Source organism: Hippichthys cyanospilos, chromosome 2, assembly GCF_059441005.1.
Source record: "Hippichthys cyanospilos isolate Australia breed blue-spotted pipefish chromosome 2, RoL_Hcya_1.0, whole genome shotgun sequence".
NCBI classification, from domain to species: domain Eukaryota; kingdom Metazoa; phylum Chordata; class Actinopteri; order Syngnathiformes; family Syngnathidae; genus Hippichthys; species Hippichthys cyanospilos.
This window is the reverse complement of record NC_142370.1, coordinates 10001450-10029184: the sequence shown is the minus strand read 5'-3', so window position 1 is coordinate 10029184 and position 27735 is coordinate 10001450. Positions and strand designations below refer to the sequence as shown.

The 27735-nt window shown below is 39.6% G+C and overlaps 1 protein-coding gene and 1 long non-coding RNA gene across 2 annotated transcripts; one reads left to right on the top strand and one right to left on the bottom strand.

The window, feature by feature from the left end:
- On the bottom strand, positions 1-27530 carry LOC148427195 (uncharacterized). The gene is made up of 3 exons (XR_015864257.1): positions 27287-27530; positions 1166-1337; positions 1-285 (listed from the first exon to the last, which is right to left on the bottom strand). It is a non-coding gene; the product is annotated as an uncharacterized LOC148427195 (long non-coding RNA).
- Positions 14401-17337, top strand: LOC148427196 (amphoterin-induced protein 3). The gene is made up of 2 exons (XM_088407871.1): positions 14401-14803; positions 15591-17337. The coding sequence occupies exon 2, from the start codon at positions 15640-15642 to the stop codon at positions 17008-17010; it is 1371 nt and encodes a 456-aa protein (XP_088263997.1). The 5' UTR covers positions 14401-14803; positions 15591-15639; the 3' UTR covers positions 17011-17337.
- Positions 27531-27735: the final 205 nt, after the last annotated feature.

Below are 27735 nucleotides of genomic sequence, written 5' to 3'. Positions count from 1 at the left end.
AACAAGCCGGCTCCTTTCTGCCCATCACACTCGGCTTCCTCATCTCAACACGGTGGGGGAAAAACTGCCTCCCTTGACCACGTCCCCTCCTGTTGCACTCCGGCCATGCTCGGTTAGCTCATCCCATCAGCTGGGAAAGTGTTTGTGCTGTTTGCAGCAGAGAAAGCAGCCACAAGTTAAATTGAGTTACCTGCTCGGAGATGGTTTCATTTTCCCAGCGTGGCCCCGGAGATTCTTGATGGAGCCGCTAACTACTCGTCACCCTCCTTGTCCGCTTGTGTTCATCTGAGCGGGGACAGCGGCGAGGAACAGACGGTGCGGGATTCTTTACACCGACTCAACCGTGGCGAGCCATCAGATACACCGCGCTCCAATTTTTCTGCCCTCAACATATTTAGTAGTTGAGTTCATGCTAGCTCAGATTTCAGTCCTCTACAAAGTGCAGTGGTGCCTTGAGACGCAAGTTTGATTCAGTGTTGACCAAAACACTTTTATCTCAAACCAGTATTTTGCATTGAAATTGATGGAAATACCATTAAACTGTTTTCGCTAAAAAATAAAAGACGTTGTCATGTGTTTTATAATGAAGAAAAATAGCCCACTATAATATAAAAGATACAGAAATACAGTAATACAGTAAATAGATAGAATAATAGCAGGTTTTTCACACTACATCAATACGTTTGATGGCAAATGATGTCACATTTGCTCATGAATATGAATAAGGTCAAAATTTTCAGACAAACCTTTGGAAGGTGGCACCTGCTATATGCATCATCTTGGAAGAAGACGTCAAAGAAAATGTGGAACATGTGGAACAGCTTAAGCCCCCATCCCACTGAGGGGCAAAACAACTGTAAAACATTCGCTTGCACTGCATTTCTTTCCAAGGAAATTTTAAACAAACGTTTCTTAAACGACCTTGACAAGCGCAAAAGAGCTGCTACCTTCCTCGCCAATATTCACCCGTCTTTGGAATAGGGGTTTTACACCTTGGATGACATTTAAAAAGTGTGAAAGGTAAGATTTTTTGTATCTGCCCTCCGGCAGTAGGAGAGGGACACCCTGGACTGGTTGCCAGCCAATCGCAGGGCAGAGAGAGACAAACAACCATTCATGCTCCCAATCACACCTAAGGACACGTTGGACAGTCCATTATACTTACGATGCACGTTTTGGGAAACGTGGCAGGAGAACGGAGTGCCAAGAGAAAACCCACGCTGGCACGGGGAGAACCTGCAAACTCCACACAGGAAGGCCAGGGCAAGCAGGAATTGAACTCAGGACCTCTTTACTGTGAAAGAGGCGTGCGAATCAGTCTGCCATGGTGCTGCCCCCTGTATAAAACAGACAATGAGAAATCTCAACTCCTCTAAATCGTCAGTACAGCATTCATATCGGTCATTATCAGTAGAACTGTAACCATTTGTGTTCATTTTGTTGCTGAAAAGGATATAGACCGACAACAAAATGTCATTTAGCATTAGCAACATTATGCTAGTTGACGAAAATGCTAAACTATGTTGTTTTAAATGCATAAGATGTAAATTGTGAAGTTCTCATATAGTACAAGTTGAAAACTAAGATTAAAGAATGCGCTGCCGTACTCACTGAGAAGCTCATTCATGAGCATCTGGAGCCAAGTCAAAAGCTATTAAAAAGTCTCTTTATAGACCGAATTAACTTGGAGAGAACATTTACAGCACACCAAAAATATTTTAAATGCTATTAACCTCTCCGAACGCGATAAAAGTCCTACATTTAAAAGTGACTACATAAGGATTAGTATGTAAAGTTTCGTCTTTTTATTTGTCTACCTGCCCCCATTGTGTCTGGTGAGAAACAAATACCCTCCATAATGTTGCTGAGTCTTGCTGTTACCACCGGTCCCATCTTTTCTAAAGCCTGTTTTTTTTTTCCATCAGTGTGAAAATTACGCACCCAGTGAATTAATGAGGAGAAGGCTGTTGAAAGTCACTCAATTCTCCACAAATCCCGGTGCGCATATAATCTGTCCCATCTTGATTCCCATTCCTGCCTTCTGACCAAAGTCAGCAAATCCCCAACTATCTGATGGCTCGAAAGATTATCCGAACTGGTTATCTAAAAAGTGTTCTTTTATGGCAAGGCATGAGTGTTCCCTACACACCACAGGGTGGGTCAAAACTTGTCTTAGCACTTTGACATATTACACTTGGGGCTGAAAAAATAACAGATGAATTGTGATCAATTAATTACCATCATAGGTAAAGTGTTTGTAATCGCATTTCTCTTAATGTTTAATATCTAACTTCAAGCTTTATGCTAATGAAATCCCTTGTCGTTTTTTTGTTTTGTTTTTTTGCATCGGGCCTCTTCCCACTTGAATTGTTGGGGTTTGGAAAACAAAGATCAATCATACCCAGAAGTGGCCACTGATCATTGTCATTGCTTTTGGCATAACCCGATTTATTAAATGTTTCTTGGAAACATTTGCCCGGTTCCTTTATCCATAATGTTCGCTACGCTAACAGCAATTACCAGAAGAATACAGTTATCGGATATCCATTAAACTATTTGCCAGAATGATGGCGTACACAGCTGTGGAGATTTATTGTGCTGGAAGCTGAAGGTCGGCCTTTAAAAAAAAAAACATACTTCCTAGTCTTAGTCGGCCTTGGCTGCCCACTCATAGAAAAAGAGGATTCTGCCTAAACCATATGACTGTGTGACCTTACCGTGTCAACTGGTTCCAACTACATGATGTGTGCCAGGGTGCAAATAAATAGGAATCTGCAGAGTAAGGAAAGGTCACAGCAAAACCACAAGTCCCCTATCTAATCATGTGCCAAAGAATCTAACAGCCGCCCATTGTGAGCAGGTTTAGGAGCACAAGGAAGCGCATGTGAGTTACTGATCCGATTAATGTTAAATTTAACTTAAAAAAAATACGCAGCAATGGCACCTTTGATAAAGGTAGAGTGATATGAAATCTTTGCAAGAAGGCGTTATTTCAGTCGGCACCATGAAATATGAGAGCAGCTTTGAGCCCTGGACTTTTTCGTGTCTTTGTGCTGTTGACTTCTCAGAGTTTGGTTGCAAAGGTAGCAGAGTTCAGATGCAACAGATACTAAATAGATGTTTTATCAAATGGAAAGAAGACTGTCAAAGTTTTTCAAGTTATTTTATGAAAGTTTGACTCCCATCCCTTGGTCAACAAATGACATGTTATCATGTCATCAGGCTTGGGAACTAATATGAGCAGTTACTGTAGAGCAGGGGCCTCAAACTCCAGTCCTTGAGGGCCGCAAACCTGCATGTGTTCTATACTGCTCTCTTAAACACACCTAATTCAAATGATTAGGATCATTTTCAAGCTCCTGCAGAGCTTACTGATGAGCTAATAATTTGATTCAGGTGAGTTAATGACAGAAGCATCCAAAACATGCAGGATTGCAGCCCTCGAGGACTGGAGTTTGAGACCCCTGCTATAGAACAAACATGACATTTTTTCATAGTCGTTTGTGGGGGGTCTCGCATTTTGAAAAAGTGACCAATCATTTTTTGCCGCTAAGTGCATTTACAGGTCATTGACAGCATCTTGGTCAAGCTATGTTTGTCCTTCTTGGGCTGTTTTCCTTTTTTTCCCATTAGACTGTGAAGTCAGGCAAACCACGAGACTTTTCAGTCTCGTGCTCCAACGATTGGCAGAAATGTTGGAGTCAAGTATTGTTGCTCCTTCTTGGCGACAGCTCAGGGTCAATGAACACTTGAACCATTGCCAGCTCCCATTTGTGATGTTCCCGTGTAGAAGGACACCGCAACGTGATCTCCCATGCTTAAAACTGAAATCTACAGCCTTTGTGGAGGCCTTAAAGTTATCCAGCTGCCATTCTATCACTTCACAGTCAACACGCAGACTCACTTCTTCTGTCATCCCCATTAAAATATCTGCCAGAAAAAAATAAATAGATAAAATAGGGACGCAGGATAACAATGGGACCAATAATTATCCTCGTTCATGGTAAAAACTAACATCACTTGTATACTCGATATTGGTAAATTAGGCTGATAATGAAAGTTGCCTCTATAGACTTACATTGATCTGATTGAACTGCTGCCATCAGGCAGACGCAACAGGAGCCTGAGGGCCAGGACTGCCAGGCTGGCAAACAGCTTCTACCTACAAGCCATCTGGATTCTCAACAAGTCCCTCACGCACTAATCTGCTTCTTACTGCATGCACGGATAATATTTTGCACTAATATTTTGCACTACATGATATTTTGCATTGTATTATTAGCACCATTGTTTCTGTTTGTTTTTTTATTGCTATGTATAGCTATTTTTTATTGCTATTTATTTATTTGCTCATGCGATGTCGTCTGCTGCTCGGGAAGTGAAAAGAATATGAATTTTAATGTGTGGTATAATGATACTCTACATATGACAACAAAACTCTTGAATTTTGTATCTATTAAAAAATACATACAGTACTGTATCTGTATTGAAAATTGCTATTGAGAAGCACAAAGTTATTGGTATGGGTGGAAAAAGAAAGAGAGCATTGTGCGTTCCTAACAAAAACAACTCAATTTTACCAGTTAGCTGTATGCCACCAACATCACAAGCATTGTCATTACTGCCACCGCCTGAGGGCATTGTCATTATATTCCCGCACAAGACAACCTACTACAAGCACACTCATTAAAAGTCTTCTGCATCTTTGGAGTTTAACAAAATATATATTTAGATTTTCACTAGGATTCATATGCTTGATGATTATGAAGTGCACAGTTCCAGGCGTTACAAATTAAGTCTGACTTGTGTGCAGTGTGACAAATGAATGCACGGCTATGAAATGACTGCATTGGTTTTTTTTATGTTCAAGTGGATTATTTCTAAGATAAAATAACCTTTATAAGTCTCAGAATGCAGAAATATTCATTGTTTGGCAGTGATGGTGTGTTCGGGAAATGAAAAACAGCATGTAAGGAAGACAACAGGATACTGTAGGTATTGTACCCATTGTTTGACACAAGCACATTAACATAATACAGTATACAGTCCATTCGTGTGTTCACAATGCAGAAAGCACGCCACTCAGTTCTTCTAAGAAACAGGCCATAAATAATGGAAGAGAATTTTCATCAGACCAATATGGAATATGGGGCCACCTCGTCAGCGGAAAAAAAAAAAAAAAGTGGAATGTGTATACAATGGCAAAGTCAATCACCTGACCTGAATCCAAATGAGCATGAATTTCACTTGAAGACAAAACTAAAGTGGAGTATGGACTTCTCACTGTAAAGATGATTTTGTAATCATTTTAGTATTATGGCACCCAGCACAAAGCATTAATGTGATTTTTTTTTTTTTTTTGCTTTTTCTATCTACTCTACTGAATCCTGCTAAGTGTGCTTGGTGGAGGACCCCCCCCCCCCCCCCCCCCCCCCCCCGGGGGCCTTTACAATGATGCCTCATGCGGTTGGATGGGATGCAATCACCGTTGTTGTCTTGCTCCGACAAAACAGACACAACAGTGGCACAAATGACCATGTACACTCCATACAAGAAGCCGAAATCAAACCCAGGACCTCCGCATGCGAGACGGACACGCGAAGCAGTCTGCTGCCCTAAAGGCATACAATATTTCGAACACAATTTATCAAGTTGTTTCATGTTCAAATCAATTTGCGCTGAACTTGAAGAGTGTATAGTTCCCATCACAGCTCTAAATCATCACATCAGATTATAAATCATTAATCATAAAATTATAGATCGCAAATCAGATTTTCGAATACCCGCAAAAACCCTGAAAGAATGAAGCGACTATTGGTAGCTCCGGTTTGAGTCCCGGTTGCGATCAACATTTAAGGTACTGTTGCATTCGCAAGCTGTGCCTTCATACATTCTTTATGTGGAACAGTTATTTGTTGCTTTTATTCAACTATGTTTCTTAAACAAACTAAAGTACATTACGAATGATGATGAATTCCCCAGGAAAACTTTTTTGGAGAAAACATAGCAAAGGCAAACCCAAGGACCCAGGCTCACTATCGGCCATTTCAGATGATATACGGAATTAAGAAGCCCCAATAATACGATAATGAATCATTATACGGTTATGATTTATCTAAAGAGAAAGAAATCACTGCATTATGTGCATTAATCCTTATTGAGTTTGCCATAATGGATATTTAAGACGTGTCAATCTGCTATAAGTGATATGAGGGGGCATTGGCTGGTGTCCAATCTGTCTGTGTAGATAAGCACAAATGATGATGGCCAAATCAAGGGGTGCTGTAAAGAAGTGATTTGGGGAGATTGGAGTTGAGAGAATAAAATGGAATGAGGTGATTAGAGGATGAGAGGGGAAAGGAGCAGGAGGCAGGTTTCCTTGACGCGCACGGAGGCGGGAGCCGTGAAGATAGGAGAGCGGAGGGGAAGATGAGGGAAATTGGGAAAAAAGGGAAGGGCGAGGACGTGAAAGGATAGCAGACAAAAGAGCAGCAGACAGTCGGCCACCCCACAGTCACATCACACAATTTACTATGTTCTGCCTCATAATGTTTTATAGTACAATCACTGATAGCGCAGTAGTCAGTAGTGATCTAATTTCACAAGTCATATCCTTCAGTAATGTGAACACAAAGGGAGAGGCAGAACCATTAGCAGCGTCCGGCGCTCATCTGCCGCTACTCATGCATAATTGGCTTCCACGGAAGGAGGCAAAAAAAAAAAAAAGTAAACAGCAAGCGATCAGATTAACTCGACAAAGTCCTAATTGAAATCGGTTAACAATCAGAGCAGATGATAAAGGCCAAGGAAAAGCAAGGCCCCACATCCAAGACAACCATTTGATTCATGACCAAGCATCTGCTGTATTATGACATTTAACCTCCGATATGACTGGCTAATAAATACAATTCATCAGATTTATTGATAATCTTGTCAATTGTAAAATTGAGGTTTTGCAAAAGGGGCAGAATGCTAGATTTGGGTGGGGTTGCAAGTACGGATAGACAAATTATCAACCATACCAATTATCAGCACTAATATACAGCATTTTGATGAATGTTGGTTTCGGCTATTTCCAAAAATCTGACACCCAATAAAAGTTCAATTAAAAACTTGTGTTAACTTTAGGGACCTATTTATCCATGGTAAAATTGCAGCTAACTTTTTAAGAGATGCTGCTGATCCGGGAAACTCAGTACCTTTTGTTTTTGTTTTGTAATCAAAATAAAAATATTGTAAGTGAAAGTTAAACATTTTAGTTATTTTCTAAAATTTCAGGGAAAAATATTAATTATTGTCAAAAATAATGAGAGCGATGGTATTTTCTAGTTGAACCTTTGTGCAGTATTTTGATCATTTTTGGATGTTTTTCTTCCACATCATTCTCACAGCACTGTATTTTAGCTAATGGATGGTGCATTCCTGGTCGTGTGATAACTTTATTATTTTTATTATTATTTTATTATTATTATTATTATTATTATTATTATTATTAAACGCAAAATGAATCAGAATACCGTGGTAAGAAAAGTGGAGACAAAATGAACATGTTTTGTTAACTATTTGACTTGATTTCATCTTTAAATAAGGCATTTAAGCAAGTTATTCATATGCTATGAATAGCTTTTTTTGCCCAATCTTTAAATGTTAAGTTTGTTAAATTTTGCACAGGGGAAATTTGGTTTTAATTAATGAAACCTTCTTTTACCTTTTGTGTCCCAGCCTATTTACTTGTGTCCAATGTTGTGTCAATTTTGTCTCAGCAAGAAAGCAAAGTGGATTGCATGCAAACCAAAAACATGAGATCAATGGAAAGGCCATGATATCTTCTACTGAGTAGACAAGGATTTTAAAAGTTAGCTGGAATGAGCACGAGACATAGAACAAATATAAATGTCCACTACAGCGGCCAAGGATGAAGAGACTGACTCTCAGGACATTAAATGGTAAATAAAATAAGGATGTTTATAATTTTATAGATAATGTTTACGTTTAAATAAATGTTTATCATAATGACTGAACTCAATTACACAAGTAATCATCCAGAATGTCAGAAGAGAAAAAAAAGGGATTTTATTTTTGGGCCTTATGTCCTCAATCAACTTTTCACACTCTAGCATATTCTGGAAAATTCTCTCAAGTGAGTAGTTAGTGTTTTCAAATTCAAAATGACCTCTAAGTGTCAGCCTTAAAGTGAGCTAGCCCATGAAATGTGAACAAATAACCGACCGCGCTTTTGCAAAACCCACACAAAAAATGTAAAGCAGCAAACATGCCTCGTAAACATAAAATTTGATGGTGACACCGAGATAAAATTAACGCACTGTAATATAAGAGCCCTCCAATAAAGCTACCTTCATGAGGATTTTAATGTGCACTTTTATTTGAAAGGGGTGTTGATTTATTTTATTCATATCCAAGTGGATAGTTCTGCTCTCAGAGCCATTAAGTCAAGCGGCATGTGTCAACAAAGCAAAAGGAATTAAACAAATAAACCAATAGACTTCAATTCTGACTTTACACAAGCTGTTTATGATATGACGCAGCTATCCAATAATGAGCAGGTCAGGTTTTGTGTTATTTACAACCTATCTTGCAGCAAGTGAAAAGTCGAATGGAGTCTTGCGCCACTAGATGGCATGTGTGGCTCTTTCCATGGCAACCGCAGCCGCCAGATGCGAGCAGAGACGACTGCGCTTAGCTCCGCATTATGCAACACAGAAAAGCCTTTGTGCACATCACACGGGGAAAAAAAAAAAAAAACTTCCCATCCTGAACCTACTTTTCAAGGGAGAGCTCGTCATCGCAGCAAATTTATCAAAGGAGAGAAAAGCAGTAATAAAGGTCAATCTTCTGAATCTTTATCGAGAGCCTGACTCATTCATATTTGAGAGCCCGGTCGTCAGCCGTGCGCTTGAAACGCATAATAAATTGTGAATAGGATGCGCGTGTTGGGGTTCAGGGGGTTCACGAGAGGCTGATAAAAAGACAACAGAAGATGCCTTCAGTCACAGCGTTTGCTCGCAGGAATTATGCTTCATATCCTCCCGAGACACAACCTATTCATTTGTGTCCGTTGTAAGTGGCCATTTGGTAGATCTTTTGACTCATTTGGCCAAACCTACCCCTGCCCTACTACAATTTCACAAAAAACAAACATGCAAATGTGCAGTGTTGTTTTTTTTTTTTTTTTTTTTAGCTGGGGAAAAATATGCCTTAACAGGAAAATAGGAACAATTTAAAATTGCAGTCAGCATTAACCCAGCAAAAAGGAAGCATTTTTTGGCACATTGATTTACTTCGGTTTTTAATTCCTTAGACAAACCTCCAGCCTGTATAACTTCTGTTAAAAAAAAAAAAAGAATAGTTAACAGTTGTTGAAAGTTGGTCTATATTGCTTTTTCCTTTTGTCAATGTTAAAAAGGATACCGTTTTAGGTATATTTGTACGATTTTTAGCGATAATAATCTTTATTTACTATATTATTACTATAGGATAGTTTGGGTAAGACGTAACTAGGTTTCTGCCTTGCTGATACCCAGTCTATTCATTTGTGTCCACTGTATTGAACATCTATTTTTTATTTATATCATTTGACTTATTGGGAGTGCCCTAATAAGTCCCAGTTTCCTCAGTAGAGGACATTCGAGGTTTCCCAATGAAGTCATGTGTTTTGGTGAATGCAATTTATTTTTGCTGTCTTGCTGGGAACACACTATTCATTTGTATTCATTGTACTGGACATTTGTTTTTTTTTCAATATCTTTTGATTGATTGGCGCTACCCAATAAAGTCCTAGTCCTCTCAGTAGGGGAGATCCGAGGCTTTCCATTGTCTCATGTGTTTGGGTGGGATGAAATTCACGTGGATGTCCTCATGAGACAAAGTGGACACACTTTAATTAAATGAGTAGTCTGGGACTGAAAGCATTAAAGAAGGTTTGATTTATGACAAGGTTACCTGTGCAAAACAAAACAAAAAATGAAAAAAGTTAACAAACTTAACACTCATAGTTTTAGCAAAAAAACTATTCATAGCATATGAATAGGTTGCTTAGAGAGACAAAATATCCTGGAAGAAAAAAAAAAATTGACATCATGTCTAAATTGCAGTCAATATCGGAAACAGAACTTAATAGGTAATATGTCTCTGTCCTGACTTTCAATTTGTACCCTGATAAAATTACGGCTGCTCTTTTTCCCCCTCATTCAGTATAAGTGGAGAATAAATAAAAGCACCGAAACAGGGAATTGATAGAATCGGACATTTCCATGTATCGGCGAATATAAAGCTTTCTATTATTGACTGTGTGAACATCGTTTTTCAAGGGTAAGTTGAGAGCGTGCAATGTTCCTCGTCTGTCGCATGTTCCTTTCCTTTCCCGCTCTCTCGCTCGCTCATCTGCAGCAGATGGTGAAAGAGAAAATGGCTTTCTGCTGGGGGGCTGGAGACGTCGGGGTCAGGGTGTAAGCTTTGAGCTCCACTGAGATCTCGGCTGATTTGATGGGACTCTTTTGCACGGTCGCTGGCTTGCTTGTTCAAATCAAACAACCGTAATTTGGTTTAACAATCCGGAGTAGTTTGAGGGGTTTACACAGTCGACGGCCGCAGAGACGCGGCGCACATAAACATGAGTAGCCACTGTACTTGTTGGCAGAAGAGTGCCTCACAACAAAATTGGCAGGGCGCAACGTGTGACAAGATGGTGGTTGGAAAGGAGACGGCAGGAGTCGCTTTGAGAATCTGCACGCTTCCCCTCCGCCCGCGCACATTTTTACAGACATTAAAACAATTAAATTCCATTTTACCATTCTGAGCTCCTCTCATCAATCACACAGCCTGTAGACGATAGGCGTGAGGTGAAAAAACTAAGAATATTAATCATTCATACAACACAATGAAAAAAGCTTCAATTTCCATGTGTTCATTCAAAAACGGCATTGTTCCAAAGTGACTGCAGAAAATGCAGGAACAAAAGTGAGTCATCCTTTAGTTAGTGTTTTGTTTCATAACATATCGGAAACAAAGGGCAAAATGTTGATTATTTCTTTTCAAAGAAAAAGTTGATGTTTGCAAATGATTTAATTGAATTAAACACAAAGATAATGAGTCTGCTTATGTGGCCAAAGAAACAATGACAATATTTACTTGAGATTGTTAAATTCCAAGGATTTGGACAATTTCAAATTAAACTGGGTCTCAAAAAACTTGTCGATTAATCGCTGCAGCTCTCAAAATGCTCTTTACAACAATATGTTTGAAACGCCCCTACGCATCTAAAGCGCGATATTCCGATTAACATTGCCCTCGTGGTCGTGGAATATGAAGCAGCAAAAGCAGCACCTGTTTGACTTTTCCAAAATGACTGCTGTGAAAAGGTCATTCGGGCAGGAAATGTAGTGACGACCTAAGACTAGTGAAAAGTACTGTCCATACACTTTCGCTGTGGCCCTCTTGTTAACAATCACCGTACGAGTGGGGACAATCGAAAGAAAAACATCCACTTGAGCAAATAGTTATGAACAGCGTGCTCTGTATTGCTTTCCTGATTATGGTTTGATTTAAATGTTTTCATGACAATTACACATGATTGTGGCTGAAAATTAATAATGGCATACGGTGCGCAGGTCAATACGGCAAATTTTCAAGCACAGCAAAACAAATTTAACCAACGGTACACACGTTCAGGAAAAATTGTAACAAAAGCTTCATTTGCTCATGCTGCGATGAACAAACAGAAAAATTGGAGATTGTCCGGCTTATGCGGAGGAACACTTCCCTTTGATGTGATTATATTTCTTGAGACGATTTCCAGAAACCCAACAAAAAGGAGCGTTATATAATAGCGTCAAGCAATCAATGAAGCATGAATATTTAAAAAGCTCCAAGGGTTTCCATCCAGTAGGACAAAGTTCAGTTTGTAGGCGAGGTGAAATCATACTTGATTCGCCATTTTAGCCATGAAATAAACATTACTCTTACAACGCATAGTGTGTTGGGAATCATTTTCAGACGTATTTCCAGTGTACACGTAGGCGTTAACATTCCTTGCATGTTGCAGCCAAGCTGTTGACTTGCCTTGGGACAAGATTGTAGGAAATGCCACAATGGCAGACATGAGAGTGCTTTCATTTCAAGACAAACACATCCAAATATGCTGTCTTAGCTATAATCCCCAACCCCCACCTTCACACATAAACACACAGAAAAGGAGAAACACTGATAGAATAATATATAAAATAGCAAATGTAGCATCACATAACATTTGCCATCGAGGTCCTTTTGAGAAATGAGCCCCGTACAGCAGGTGTGAATCCGCGAGGATCAGGTAAGGCGTGAGTGGGAGTCAGTCAAAGCATGCAGGATTCACAGAGACACAAGTAGAGGGTGATGGCGCAGGGAGAGGAGGGGGGCGGGGAGTGTGGCGGAGGAGGTACACCAGTGAGGAGGTGGCTGCTTAGAAGGCAAAGCTAATTTACTGTGACAGAAATCAGAGCTATCAGGACCACCGTGACCAAGCAGCATGAGCAGCATCGAGTCAAACCCACGGTTCCGGTGGAGGGGGTGGGTGGGACCGCCGGTGATTGAGGCTCAAAGGAAAAGATGCACTCAACGAGGCATTCATTTACAGATGAGGGAGGATGGGGGGCTTCTGACTGCCATTAACACTATTGGGGGTGATTCAAGTACCTCCGTAAATGCTCAAGGTTTTATTATTATTTAGCGTACGCTGTCAGGAAGAAGTCAGGCTAACCACAGTAACAAACGCTATATGCGTAGAGGGAAGGCCAACTTCAAAATAAACCATAACTTATAACATGGACATCAAAGCCTTGGTGCGATTTTATTTTGAAGTAGATAGATCTCAGCAGAGTTTTGCCGTGTAGCAGCTAACTTGACTCAAGGTATCCAGGAATCAAGTTCAATTGCTAATTATGCTAATATAATGATGCTCAAAAATGATTTAATTACACTGAAAATGTATTCTTTGTTGCAAGCAATTAGCGCCGACGCTAATGTGAGTCGCTAGCAGCGGCTAGCATTGGTTAGCGGCACTAGATGCCAGCAGCGGGATTACTAACATTTTTAATGAATTATTTTTTTCTTTAAACCACCAGCATGAGCTCTCTCTCTCTCTCTCTCTCTCTCTCTCTCTCTCTCTCTATATATATATATATATATATATATATATATATATATATATATATGTAGTTTTTATGAACAAGGCAAAATCCACAACTTGAAAAAGTGAGTCAAGCTCACCGCTTTTCCCCCTTAATACAGAGTAACTACAAGTGCATTCGCACTGGTTTGAAGCAAGTTGGTGTTTTCGTCTAGGAGCTGACGCGAGGACGAAAAAATAACTATTAACTGGTCTTTGAAGCTACCTATTGTCTTAGTGTTACACACAAGTCATTCGAGAAATTTCTATCTGTTGCCCTATCTTAACCACCGCTAAAGAGCTTGGTTCAAAATTCACAGGAAATGCAACATAACACATAGGTTTAACATCCATAGAAAAAAACGTGGATTATAATGAGTGTGGGTATGTCCAACCTGGTACCCATGAACATATGCGTCGTAATTATTTAGTACGCCAAGATGCAACAGTTTAGAATTTGCAGCATGGCTGTCTTTTGAACTTTAACATGATTATACAATTAGCATGAAAATTCAACTCCTTCATTTTTTTAAAATGGTTCCTCCTTTGATTTCACAAAGAAATCATCGAAAAGGTCCCACATTGGTACCATGTATGCACGAGGGTTAAATAAAACAAGTTATCCAAAAGTGAAACATTTCAATCGATTATTGTCTTCTGTCTGCATAACTGTTCTTTAATCAAATCTTTTTAATCTGTATACCCAATTATTGGATAGAATTTTCAGTAGTATATCCGAATACCAAAATATCCTTAACTTTATGCAACAAAAGGCAAAAAGAATTCTTCGATCAAATGGGAATTTTCATTGAGCTTTTCATCGGAGTTAGTTTAGTGAAAGGAAAAAGAATATGAACTCAATTAAATTTCTACCAGCATCCTGAAAGAAGTATACACCTCCCCCCAAAATGTTAGGACGTCATGGGTAGGTTACATCTCTCAACACAACCTGTAAAATTCATGAGAAATTATTTACGGTTGGGTAAAAACTGCTAGTAAGCAAAACACTAAAAGTTTAATGAAGCTGAATATTAATAGAAGGTTGTGAGATAGCCGATATTTGTGAGCCGCAGAGAACGGGCCGCAGCGGCATCATTACTCAATGACGACAGAAGGAGAGCCTGGTCTTGAAATGAGATGCGGTGGTGGCGCTGGAGGAGGAAGAGGAGGAGGAAGAGGAGGGGATTGTGGGAGATTAAGAGAGCACTGTCATGTTTGTTCCCGACCACAAAGCAAAGCCGAATGTTTGGTAAGCAGCAGTCTGGTTTGAGACCGGGACAGCGCCAGTCGGAGGACCTTTAGCTTGAAGCTGAAGAATCAGCCGGGAGCAATGAAATTGTTCCTCCGCCGCCTCGGGATCGCGGCTCAGAGAAGCCCATAAAAATTCAACGGCAACATTTGTTGGCATTCACAGAGGGGATGCTGCTCCATCAAAGAGAAAGCTGAGCTGAGTTGGACTTTCATGTCAATTGGCGGTTTATTTTCCACTCATGCATCTGAGGGTCTTTTTCTTTTGTTCTGCGAGGGATTAAGTCAGGACATATAGCTCACATATCACGAAGAGGCGTAAACGTTTTGGCCTGTTGTTAAATTGACTAAAATCTCTTGCGGGAAGTCCAGTGAGAAGACATCTTCTTCAAGGTAAAGTACAAGGGCCCGAAATCAGCAAAATTGTCAAATTAACGTTTTGCACAAGTGGCTGGTTTACAAGATTAGTTTGAAAACTATTAACTAATACATAAACTGGCATTTAAGCAACTTATAGCAAGATACAAATGGCTATTTTTTGCACAAGTGATGAATGTTACGTTTATGCTATAACTGATTCAAAATCAGTTTACTTTTTTGTAGTCAGAACATTTTGCATACAGTTTCTTGTTTCATAGATACATCTTTAACAAAACAATAGGTGGATTAAACTTTATAAATTAAACAAAATCAATTAATATTGTTGTCTAGAAGGACCAAAAAAAAAAAAAATAAAATTTGGGATTTTATTTTTAAACCATACCAGAGCGCCAAGGCGGCATGGTGGAAGAGTGGTAAACATATCCGCCTCGCAGTTTGGAGGTCCTGGGTTCAATTCCAGCTCGCCCTGACCTTTCTGTGTGGAGTGTGCATGCAGATATGCAGCTAGATAATTTATGTAAATTCTATGTACATGTATGTAACAGTAATCATTCGCCAAACATTCTCCAGACGTCAGCCTAAAATTTTAATTGTCTTCCTTGCGACATAAAGAGCGCAGACAAAACTGACGAATGTTTGCGACCTAAAACAAACCAAATCATTTGCCCCTGTGTGAAAGTGGCTTAATATAGTTAAACACAAAGCTTGGGAAAAAAAAAAAAAAGAAATTGCTTTTGTCACCAAACGTTTCATTTTGATCATATTCAAGATATGTTCAATTTGATTCTCTTTCATGCAGGAAAAGCTGGAAAAACTTCAAAGCTACAACTCGTTATCGTAGAACCACGATGGCCAGAATCATTCAAGTTTTTCTCCTGGTGCTCCTCGGTATCCTCCACCCCAGTCAACAGACCTGCCCTTCCATGTGTCTTTGCACATCAGACACAGTGAGTTGCAGCGCCAGCGGTCTCACCAAGATCCCCAAGGCGCTGCCCTCGTTCTCCATCACGCTTGACCTCAGTCACAACCAAATGTCCTGGTTGGGTCCCGGTAGCTTCAGCAGAATGTCCAGCCTGGAAAACCTCTGGATGGCTCACAACCAGATCAGCATCTTGGCCTACGGGGCGTTTGCGAATGCCTCCAGCTTAAGATATCTTGACCTGTCTTCCAACAAGCTCCAAAAGGTGGAGCAGCACTACTTTGAGGGACTATGGAGGTTGGAGGAGCTTCTTCTCTTTAACAATAAGATCACGCAGGTAGAAGCCGGAACGCTGACGGGTCTGAGCAGCTTGAAAAAGGCCTACTTCAGCCTCAACCAGCTCACGCAATTCCCGTTCTCCTCCATCCAAGAGCGCAGCCATCCTTTTCTGACCATGCTGGACCTTTCGTCAAACCTGATGACCCATCTGCCCTGGCAGGATGTGAAAGCGTTGCCGGGATTGGTGCAGCGTGGACTCTACCTTCACAACAATTCTCTTGTTTGCGACTGCTCCATGTACAGCATGTTCTGGCACTGGGATCTGCGAGGATACGCGTCGCTGCGGGATTTCACAGACGAACACACCTGCACTGTCAACGGGGAGCGCCGAGCATCCATCCGCTTCCTACGACACGCTCGCTTTTTCAACAACTGCACCGTGGAAAGAGCCGAGTCACTGCCTGTGACCGTGCTCCTCTCCAAGGTTCTGGTTTCAGAGGGACAAAGGGTGCGTTTGGACTGCCAAACATCCTTGAGTGGTACCAATCTCTCATTTTCGTGGCTTTCCCACAGCCACGGCTACATCGGCGAGTCCAATATTGACGACACTCGAATGAGCTTGTCGGCTAACGGCACTTTAGAGATCCGAGCGGCCAAGGTCAATGACACGGGCCTGTATGTTTGCACCGCAGTGGATATTAAAGAGGCCCTGAACGCAACCCGAGAAATAAACGTGACGGTGCTCTTGCCTGAAGTGGAGTCGTTCAGTACTGGTTACACAACTTTGCTGGGCTGTGCAGTGACCATGGTGGTCATCCTCATCTACCTCTACCTCACCCCATGTCGATGCAGTTGCTGCAAACAGCCCAACCCTCCAGCCATCCCCATTGCAACGTACGAAGCAGAGGATCCAATACCCATTTTCTCCCCCGACAGGGAAAAAAGCCACCTGGACAAACACGTAGCATTTATGCAGCCGATGTTGAGTGAGGAAGGTCCTGAATGGATTCATGAGAGCTGACACGGAAAACGGAGGCCATCAGACGCAAAGCGAAGTGTTGATTTCTCTTCAAACGTCAGACATCAGCTCTCATTCCTGCATGTTATAAAGCACAACAGCACCTTTGTCGTTCTTCCTCTTAACCGCTCGAATTGGTCATGGGTCTTATTAGTGTACCAGTGAGCATTGTACAGCCTTCCTCTAGGGAAGTGTTTTTCAACCTTTTTAGACTTTTTTCCCTTGGAGCGCACCACCAGCCAAAACTTTAAGATCTGAAACTTTGTAGCCTATTTAAGTCATGCTGAGCAAAGTTTTATCAACAGGAGTTAAATAAACACAAAAAAAAGATGTTTCGTTTTTTTTTTCCATTCGGCTCATAATTGTGTTCAGGCTCCAGTTTGGAGTTAGCATTCTTCCTTTTCAAAAACTTCACTGAGGCAGTACTTGCGGAAAATATTGTTGCAGTCATAGGTGGATGACCTCTGTCAGCCCCGTCAATCACCGCCACCCCTTAATATCTCATCTCAAAGTAGTGCTGCTACCTATTGTCAGAGAGTATTTATTACATGATTACTCTGCAAAATGCTCATACAGCCCCCCCCCCCCCCCCCCCCAAAAAAAAAAAAAAAGTGAAATTGAATTATTTTCCATGGCTCACCTGACTATATCTTGCTGATATGTCCACATTTCCAGATTGATAGAATGCTCATAATGTTTAGACATTTGCTTTAATTTATGTTTAATACATTAATGGATTGTTTTTCTATCTGAGTTGTCCGACTGCATTTGAATGCTCCGTGTGTCTCGCCCACATGTTATTGGCTGGAGACTTGAGTTGTATCATACAATGACAGCGTAGCTGATGAGCTGTTTCTTACAATCTCTATGCAACCACCTTTTACCAGCAGACAAGCTATAAAGTAAACAGCTCATGTTTCTATTACACAACTGCAAAAAATAAACAAATAAAAGTTTTCTTTTAGTCTTTCTGATGAGTCGTCACTTTTAAAGGAGGAAGTTATTAAACACCTAATTAAAAAAAAAAAAAAGATGTGAGAATTCTTTGCTGTAATACAGTCGTCTCCAACCTTTTTTATTGCGGACCGGGGGGCTCAAAATGTACAAAAATGTACACAAATGACATGAAGTCAATCATAAAACTGAATTACAAAAGCTATTAATTTCAAGGGAAAAACCTGGCACAAACGAAAACGCAGACGAGCGTAACGCAAACAGGGCAGCACTATATATCATGGTGAAGAAAATAACTAATATTAGCTAACATGTTATCCGCAGTCACAAGTTGTTGGATCAACAAGATAATTTTGGGCATATTTTCAAACATCAACATTCTTACAAAAAAAGTTCAACTTACAGACAGTCGTGGGCCAGATTTCACAGAGACAAAACAACGTGTGCGAGCGACTGACGGCTCTCAAAACCGCACCATCCTTATTATTACAAAATGTAATACCAACATTGGCCAGAGGCGGCGTCAAAAAACAAAGGTCAAGCCAACAAAGCACAAATGAATGAACTGTTCAACTAAATCTGCTCCAAAACATTTTGGGTGTGGTACCAGTTGATCCACGGACGGGTACCAGTCACTCTAGCTTACTCTTTGCACAGAAAAAAAAACTGGACTTCACGCCACTCCACCAAACCACCCGCAAGTAATTTATTTGTACGCATTATTTTTCAAAGGCTTGCTCTGACGACAAACAACACAAACGCTGATGCATCCTGATTTTTGTGCAAGTGCAAGGCAATATGGTTGACCAATCTAAACCAAATTGGGCAAATCAGCACAGCGTGTAAAGGGAATGAGATGAGACATGACTGAAGCTGGCTTTGACCACTCCTACAGTGGCACAGACCTCTCTCACATCAAGTCTTACCTGCCACCATGCAGTATTATGCTGCTTGTTGCATCGGTTTTTACGCTAATCAACAAAATAATGGAAACAAAAATACAGCCCACTGAAATTATTATAACCACGTGATCAGAATTGACTTCAAGCAAGCTATCACGCAAGACCAAAGGTTACCAGTACATTTGTATTCCTCATTACTTGATGGCATTCAGAAAAGGCGTCAAAGTGATGCGTGAAAACATTACATCATGACATGAAAAAAAATGTAGAGGAGTCATACAGCGTACAAGATCATTTCTCCCATTGTGAGCATTTGGATGTTTTGAGCCTAAAATTAATATAAAAACAAATGCTGTATGCAGGTTTAACAGGATTAAACATAATCCTTCGTGTAATGTCAAAGAGAAATCATCTAAAAGAGCCAGGCTCATGAGAGAGGGCCTGTAATTATTTATAAACCCTTTTCCTAAACTGACCTTTCATGTCTAACGAGACTAATATCATTGCATAACCCACATGAACATTCACAAACTAAAAGAAAGGTGCAGCTTTAAAAGTCCAGCGAGGCGCCACGCTCTCAGCTACCCATCCGTGCTAAGTTTAATGGCTAATAAAAAACTAAAAAAAATCTCGCCACTTACTATACTCACTTGTTTCAGCTAAGATGTATGCATGGATTTCAGGAAAAAAGTGAAATGTATTTTTTTTTGACAGATACTGCGACTGATTGAATTTGCGATTTCCCCCAATGCCCCCCCCCCATGAAGCTTCACTGGAATGATTAACTACGAACAGCAGCATTTACAAACATGACAGAAAATGACATACCATCAAAACATTTAAACGCTCTTAATCGAATATAATGCAATCATCTATAAATATGGCACTATGCATCATAGAACATGTAAAAATAAAATAGATACTTCATTCAGCCCTAATACACAGCAATGAGTTATTCATGCATGTATGATGAGGAAAACCAGCATTAGGTTGTCTGTTGTCCTTCACTTTCTCATGTTAGCAATTTCTTCAGAGGTGATCAAATCAATTCCACAGGAAACAATATGTACATTTGTTGTACTGACAAAAGAAAAGCAAATAACTTCTCTTCATGTTTCCATCTGTTCCAGGCTTGCCTGCCAGCCACATACAAGGTTTAGTGATTTGGGGCCTAAGAAAAGTCAGTGTGCCACACAATTGTATTTGATGCGCATCAACGAGTCAGAGTATTTACAAAGTACAGCTGCTAAAATACAATGCGCATGATTTCAAGCATGTGCACAAAATGTCAGCATTTGACTACAACTCCGTATTAATGCAATAATGTAAATCAGGGCGCCGACCTCACTGACTGATAAACAAATGAATTTCTCTATACATGGTGACGCCTTGACTTTCAAGCTGAATTTGTTCCACGACCACACTCACAACTCAAAACACTTACAGCAAATACGCTTTCCCCAATGAAATAAATGCAAATGGCAATAATCGATTCCAGCGACCCCCCCAAAAAAAATTGTTTCCACAAAAAATAAGACTAAACAGTATTTTTTGAAATGACACAGGACAATAATGTCTTGTGTGTCGAAATCCCATTCTCCTCTAATTAACAAATGTTGCTCGCCAGTGAGTGCTTCATGTAGCACATGGGAAATTGTGCAGTATCTCTTTGGTATAGCTTGTTTTCTACTTATTTTAAGATCACTTCAGGTAACCCTAGCGATGGATACAGTATCTACATCTGTGGTGCCTCAAGCTTCAATAGGTTCAGAATCAATCGGAGTGCATATTGTAAGCCTCGTTTTCGTCAGCTTTTTAACTACCTACTTCCATGGCTTTTAAATGTTATAAGTTAGAAAACTACAAAAAAATAATGTATTTCCTCATAATATTTCAATTTCAGTCATGTAACATGACTTTTTGGGGGGGATTTCACCTTTATTTTCACACATTCCCTATTTTTCCATGAACGGTTGCACTCCATTTTAATGGGATGCTAAACCTATTAGCCATTTACTGCAGGAAAAAAAAATCGTCTAATTAATTCAATATCTAAATTATTTTTTTCAGTGTAACCTATGCTTTTAAAATTTTTGCCACTCGCTGTCAGGTGAAAATGACATCACAATTACTCAGGGCTTTGGTAAAAACCAACCAACACGGCTCAGTTTGTCAAGGTCACATGATCAAAACCAGAAAACAGGTGAGCCGCAATTGGTCAGTACCTACGCCTTGAGCACACTTTTCCAACTTCAGTCCACATCAAGTGAAACGTGCGACTTCAAATGTACAAACTACCGTATTTTTCGCACTATAAGGCGTGGCCTAAAAGCCTTTTTGAAAAAAAAAAAAAAAAAAAAGCTGATGGTGTGCCTTATATGTGGATCAGTATTGAGATTGGGATTCATAGATGGGAATGCACTGATAAAGTGAGCTTTACCTGTTTCTTTTCTGTGTTTACAGTTGAGCAAGGTTGGTCATATTGACATTGAGTTATGCTATTGAGAGTTATGGTTATTATTTGAGTTAATATTGTTCTTACTTTGAGTATTACTATATTGTGATTGAAAAAGTTTTAAAATATGTCATTGATTGAGGGTGCGCCTTATATTCCCGTGTGCCTTATAGTGCGGAAAATATGGTACATATGAAGAACAATTCACGGATGTTACATTTTTACTGCCGAAAAAAGCTAAATAAGTTAAGCATGTCTTTTTTTCTTTGCCGTTAACAGTCTAATCAACATGGGGTAGTTTCAAGTGTCAAAACAACAATGAGAAATGAGCGGCACACCATCACAGCAATTTTATCAGCCTCATTTGAAACAGTCGGCAGCTCCTTGATCGCATTATGTCATGTGTCACCATGCGCGTTGGGTATAGCGTTCGGCAAACATTGCACGGCGTGATGACTTGGCCTGAGGTTGTAGAAGATTAACGTTTGGATAAAAGCAGGTGCTATGTTTCATTGTCTTTAAATCCCTTCTAATCTGCCTGCGCTTTGTGGCCCGGCACACGCAGCTGCCTCTGGATTTATTGTTTCTGATTAACGGAACCTAAAGGATATGATGTAAGTCATTCCCTCTGTTGGGCTGATTGTAAACGGGGGACAGGTGATTAACCTCCACGCGGGAAGCAATGAGACTGATTGGATGGATCCAAACAACATTTCATTTTAACCTTGTGACAGAAACTACTTTACTCAAAGTCAAAATGTGGAAAAAAAAAGAAAAGAAAAAAAAAGAGACATGATAAAACCGCGACACAAATGATTCAAATTCTGGTTAATTCTGCAAAGCGGATGCACAAAAAGCTTCTAAGCGGCTTTAGTTGAGTGAAACTAAATAATAATTGCAGTTTTAAATAACACATTTCCCTGCATGTGCTTGGGAGATTTTGTTCTGGCCCAGTGATACTCAGGCTGGACTTTTTAGGCATAATTCCAAAAGGTATGTTTGCCGCAAAAATAATGTAACTAGGCAGTTTTGCTTTTGCTGGAAAAAAGGAAAAACAAACATTAATGTAGGAGACATTATGAGCAGGGTGAAATAGCAGTTAGCATTAGATCATAAACTTTCAGGTTCCTGCTAGGAAGCAAAAAAGAAAAAAAAAAAGACCGCTACAACAACTTGCATTAAATTGGCATTACTTGGAGGTGCGTTGAAAGGTAGCAGTTGTGTGCTAACTCATTCAACATACCCAATGTGACTGGCTCATTAAGTGGAGAGCCGCATCCCAATCGAAAGACGGTGTATATACATTTTTGCAATTACATTACTTCCACTTCAGTTTTCTAAACTTTTTTTTTTGGTATAATTTGGTAGTCTTTTAAGGTTATAAGTCACATTATTTCATTCTGTTCCAAATGCATAATTATTAGGACTACGACGAGACACAAATCCTGGGAGAAGAGCTATTTCACGAGGAGATGAACTTTTTTGGAAAATTTGTGATATAAAACGATGCCTAACTTCAGATTTCAAGTTTTCAAAATGTTGTCTTGTTACTGAGCAGACTGCAGCAAAATGAGTAATCTTGCTTGCAAATGTGAATATATAAAAGAGAGCCAGGCTAATTTTTCAGCTGAGATCTTTCCTAATATTGAATGGTTTAACAAAATTCGTGTAGCTCTTGTTAGCTATAGTGTACTTCTTCTTTTATTTGGGGGGGCGATGTTGACAACAGTACAAACAATTATGTCATTAGTTGATTTTATTTTAAATTAGTCGACTACTTGGTCTATACCAGGCATAGGCAGATTACAGTCCAGGGGCCATGTAGGGAAGCATTAAGCTTTTTAATCCAGACCGTCGAACTGGAAGAAATCATCAATCAGCAGGAGAGTGATAATGTTAATATCCTGAAGAATAGTGAAATTATCTGTTCTTTAAAATAGTAACTGTTAGAATTCTTTTTTAAATGTATTTTGTTCGTTTAATTTTTGGTTATTGAAAGAGTCATTTCAATGAATATAGGTAAATATATGGGACTTGACACTGTTGTAATGCTTTTGTTAATTTTCTATTGAAATTAAAACGCGTTTTCTAGATAGCCCACGTTTTTTTCTCTTGTGAGGTGGATTATCAAAACACTTCATTTATTCCTGGACCTGCCCTTTTGTGCAATTTTAGAACAGTTTGCAAGCCTCGAGTTAAAAAGTTGGCCCACCCCTGGTCTGTCCCATTTGACTCAATCTCTCTACCAAGTCCCCGTGTGCTCAGTAGAAGACATCCTAACCTTTCCTATGGTATCTTGTTGGATGCAATTAACTTCGTTCTCCGTCTGAGACCGAGCGCATTCATTTGTGTCCACTGTATTGAACATTTGTTTTTGGTCTTTTCTCTCATTGGAAATAAGTCCTAGTATGCTCAGAAGAGGACATCCTAGCCTTTCTGATAATGTCTTATGTGTTTGGGTGGGATGAAATTCATTCGGCTGTCTTGCAAAACGGACACAACAGTGGACACCAAAGAATAGGATGCACCGCTCATGAAAAGGAAAAGAAGGAACCTTTTCCACATTCCAATGAACCTGTTCATATGCAAATTCAAAAGGTGAAATGCACATTTGAGTTGTTTATCTACTTTTGAGTGTTCAACTCTGAAGCGACACAAGGCGACATAGAGACTGGCAAGCTCTTCCGTGGCTTTAAATCCTCATTAGACTTTCTAACGAGCACAGAAGTGTGTAATGTGCGCCTTTCCACTAAATGATCCTTAACAGATAAGAAAAGCCGCCGACGTATAGCAACCAAAGAGCCATTATCGCTGAAAGATGCCCCTCTCACAGCAAACACTTCACCGAGCATCAATTAAAAACGCAATTCCCTTTCGGAGTAAATGTTGTCCCTCATTGGCATGGCCTCTAAAGGCAATCAAATAATTTTATTCAAGATTCTAATTAAAGGTGAAAGGGATGTTTTGGTGCAAACAACACGTTGGATTGCCTTTGTGTGAGCAAGGTTGACTGGGCTGTCAAGCGGGGCAATTAATGAACTGTCAAAACTGTCACCAAGCCCCAAGTCGAAGCAGCCATCTGTGGCGGATATTTGCACATTTTGCACATCGAACACACACACACACAGACACAAAATAAAATCCATTCACACTTTCATTCCATTCTAATTTACGTGGAGTATGTGTCCACTAGATACAGATTTTTATGTTCCTCAGAAGAGTCCACAAACAGCATAATTGAATCAGAATGTATTATAGTAGCTTGGCAGAGCCCCCAAAAATGAAAAAAAAAAAAAAAAAGAACTATTGCAGGGCACAATCTCATCCCAATTTGCACTAAACTCCTGGACATGATGAAATCAAAATTTGATCAATTTGTCGTTTGTTTAGATCAAAGGTCTCTGTAGCTACACTTGCGCCTTGAGATAGGCGCACACCAAGGTTTTCCCAGACAGGCTGTCACCCGAATTGGTTTTTTTGCTTTGACTTGCGAGCAAAAGGCAGTGAATTCAACTCAACTCACTAGCAGCAGTTGATCATTCCAAAATGTATAAATAAATAAAATGATAACCTCATTGTTGTAAAACGTCAACTGACAGATTTTTGAAAACAAAGGGCAACACTTGTGGACGCATAACATGACTATATGATAGGGCTGCACGATTATGGCCAAAATAATAATAATAACCCTAACCCTAATCAGAATTATTTTGGTCAATGTTGAAATCACGATTATTCATCATGTTTGGTAAAACATGTCTATTATTTGCTATTCTTTTAAAGAAGAGTATATAAACAAGGCCCCCCTATTTTGCCCCCCAGTGGCCAGTGCTGCTCTTTGTTTCCAAAGTAAATGCAAAAGTTTATTTTGAATTTGTTGTCTTCCACAGAGGCCAAATGAAAATCCGAGATCTGTCTAGGAACTGAAGTTCTGAACATTTGGACAGATTTAGGTCTCTGTATGAGTAATCAATGTAAAAAAAAAAAAAAAAATCAATTAATTTGTATTAGTTGTTAATTAATGGTAACCACTCTACCCGATATAACATTTTACTTAATTATAAAAAAATAGACTGTACATATTTAGACAGTTTGTGCATTTTAATTTATTGCTGTAACCCAATTCATTTTGCTGTTCCTTCAGGTGTTCCCGCCTTGGCCAGCAGGGGGCAACATAATAAAGTGATAAAGACATGAAGAAAAGCCGTCATTATTTTCAGTGGTTCATTACACTTTATTAAAGTCATTTTTCTTTTCCCCCACAGGGGATAAAGAATATATGTCTGTATCCCTACATCGTCCCGGCTCTGTCCCAGCCTTTTTACAATCTCAAATGGAATATTGACAGACCTACGTGTTCTCCATGTAGTAACACTAATTAACAAGCAGTTTCTTTCTGGACTTGTGCCCTCCATCCAACCGTCAATGCATCTCTTCAGTGGGACTGTTTCAGCAAGGTCCGATTTGATCAGCTCGCGTACAGCTCACACAGCCGCTTCCCCTGTGCGCAATGATCTGACAAAATTGGATTTAAATTTGTCAAAAGGAAAAGGCTTGTAAGCACACCAGAGTTGATGCACATCTCCAAAGCTTCCTCTTGCCGCAGATTAATGTGAACTCATTTTATCACAGCAAAACTAAAATATTTAAGCGTCAAAAGAACAGTGGGCAAAGAAGCACTCTCTACTAACAGCTCAAAGCAATTCCGAAACATCCGGCTGCAAACCAACAAAAGTATAGCTCGGTGAATCATTTTTTAATCACATGACATTTTAAACCCTTAATGAGGACGATGAAATGCACAAGCAGCACTGTGGCCAGCCTAGTGTCGCGTTTTGACTATTTTATGCACAGCTCATTAGTTCCCAGCAAGCGGGTCAGTTCAAGGGTCACAATACACATGAACCAATATAGCTGCATCAATGGTAGAAAGATGTTTCATAGAAGAAAAATTTGAAACCGTTCCGATGGGGGTTGAGGGGTTGGGTATGTGCTGAACAGAGATACGATTACCGCAGGAGGCATTTCAGGGGGTTAGGGAATTTTTAACAAGGTTTCTTCAGATATCTACTGTATATTTTAACAAGGTTTCATTAGATATCAGCAAATCTAAATTGATGTGTTTTTTTTTAATGCCGTGACAAGAACAGCACATTTTTCATTTTGAGATTAGGAGCAAATTCATCGTAACATGAAGCAATTTGTCGCTAAATTGTGTTTGTTGTTTGTTTTGTGACTCGCAAAATGCAGATAGCTGTTATTTCGTTTTATACAAAGGCTGCAGTGATACGGGAAAACGTGATGTGTGTCTTGAATGTTGCGATGTTGATATTATAATAATAATTAAAGGAATAACCACAATTTCCCTAAATAAATGACATTTATATAGTGAAATAAAGACATTTGTGCAGGTACCACAAATATAAGTGAATGAATGATGCTGTGACAGGAATGTACTTTTTTTTTTAAAATTAAAGATTAATTGGAACATAAAGGAACTTACTGTAAAGTTGTGTTGCAGTGACTCTGTTGCAATGTATATAAATAGTACTGAGCAATAATATCGATATACAGTATTGCGATGCAAGTGACGCAATACGCATATTGGAAGAAGACGTTCATTTTCCAATATGTCGTGTAACGGTTTTTAAACGCCTTATTTTTGTTTATATATATATATATATATCGTAGAAGTGTCAAGGAGTGATGACGTCAGAAGGGGGCGACGAGAGAGAGGAGAAGTTTTGGAGGAAGTTAAATTTCAAACAGGTGTGGGCTGTTCCGCTCCCAAAGGAATAAACTACAGTGTACTTGTTCTGCGTTTCCGTCCCGTTGCCCGGAAAGCGTTGGAGCACCTCAAGCCCGCTCACGCCACAGTCATGACTTTTGTCTTATGACTCGTATTGTACATGTAAATCATTCAAATCAGCGCTTCAAAAACAGCACATTAAATGTTACAACACATTACCTTTCGGTTGAGGCGACGTTCCAAAGCAAGAGTGGCAGAGGAGGAGGGCAAACAGCAGAAAAAGAAAACTTTATGAAACGAAGATATAATCTTTCCTTTCAGGCTTTATAATCATATCTCTTCCTTCTCCTGTTCAGGTATTAAACTCCTGTATTGTTATTTTATATCCGACGTCTACTATTTCTCAACGAGAAGCCAAATTAACCATCAGACTTCTGATCGTTCTCAATCAGCAGCCATATTAACCAGCAGTAGAATCTCATGTTGTGTTTAAATCAATTGGGAATTTTGGGATTCAAGTTTTGTTTTTATTTCGTTTTTTTTTTTTTTTAATATGCCAAGTATTTTTTCGTTATATGATGAAAAGAAATCTACACAGAAGCCACCATAAATCGAGGTGTCACTGTATTTGATAAATTATAAGAATATATTTGTGCTTGGTTTTGTCG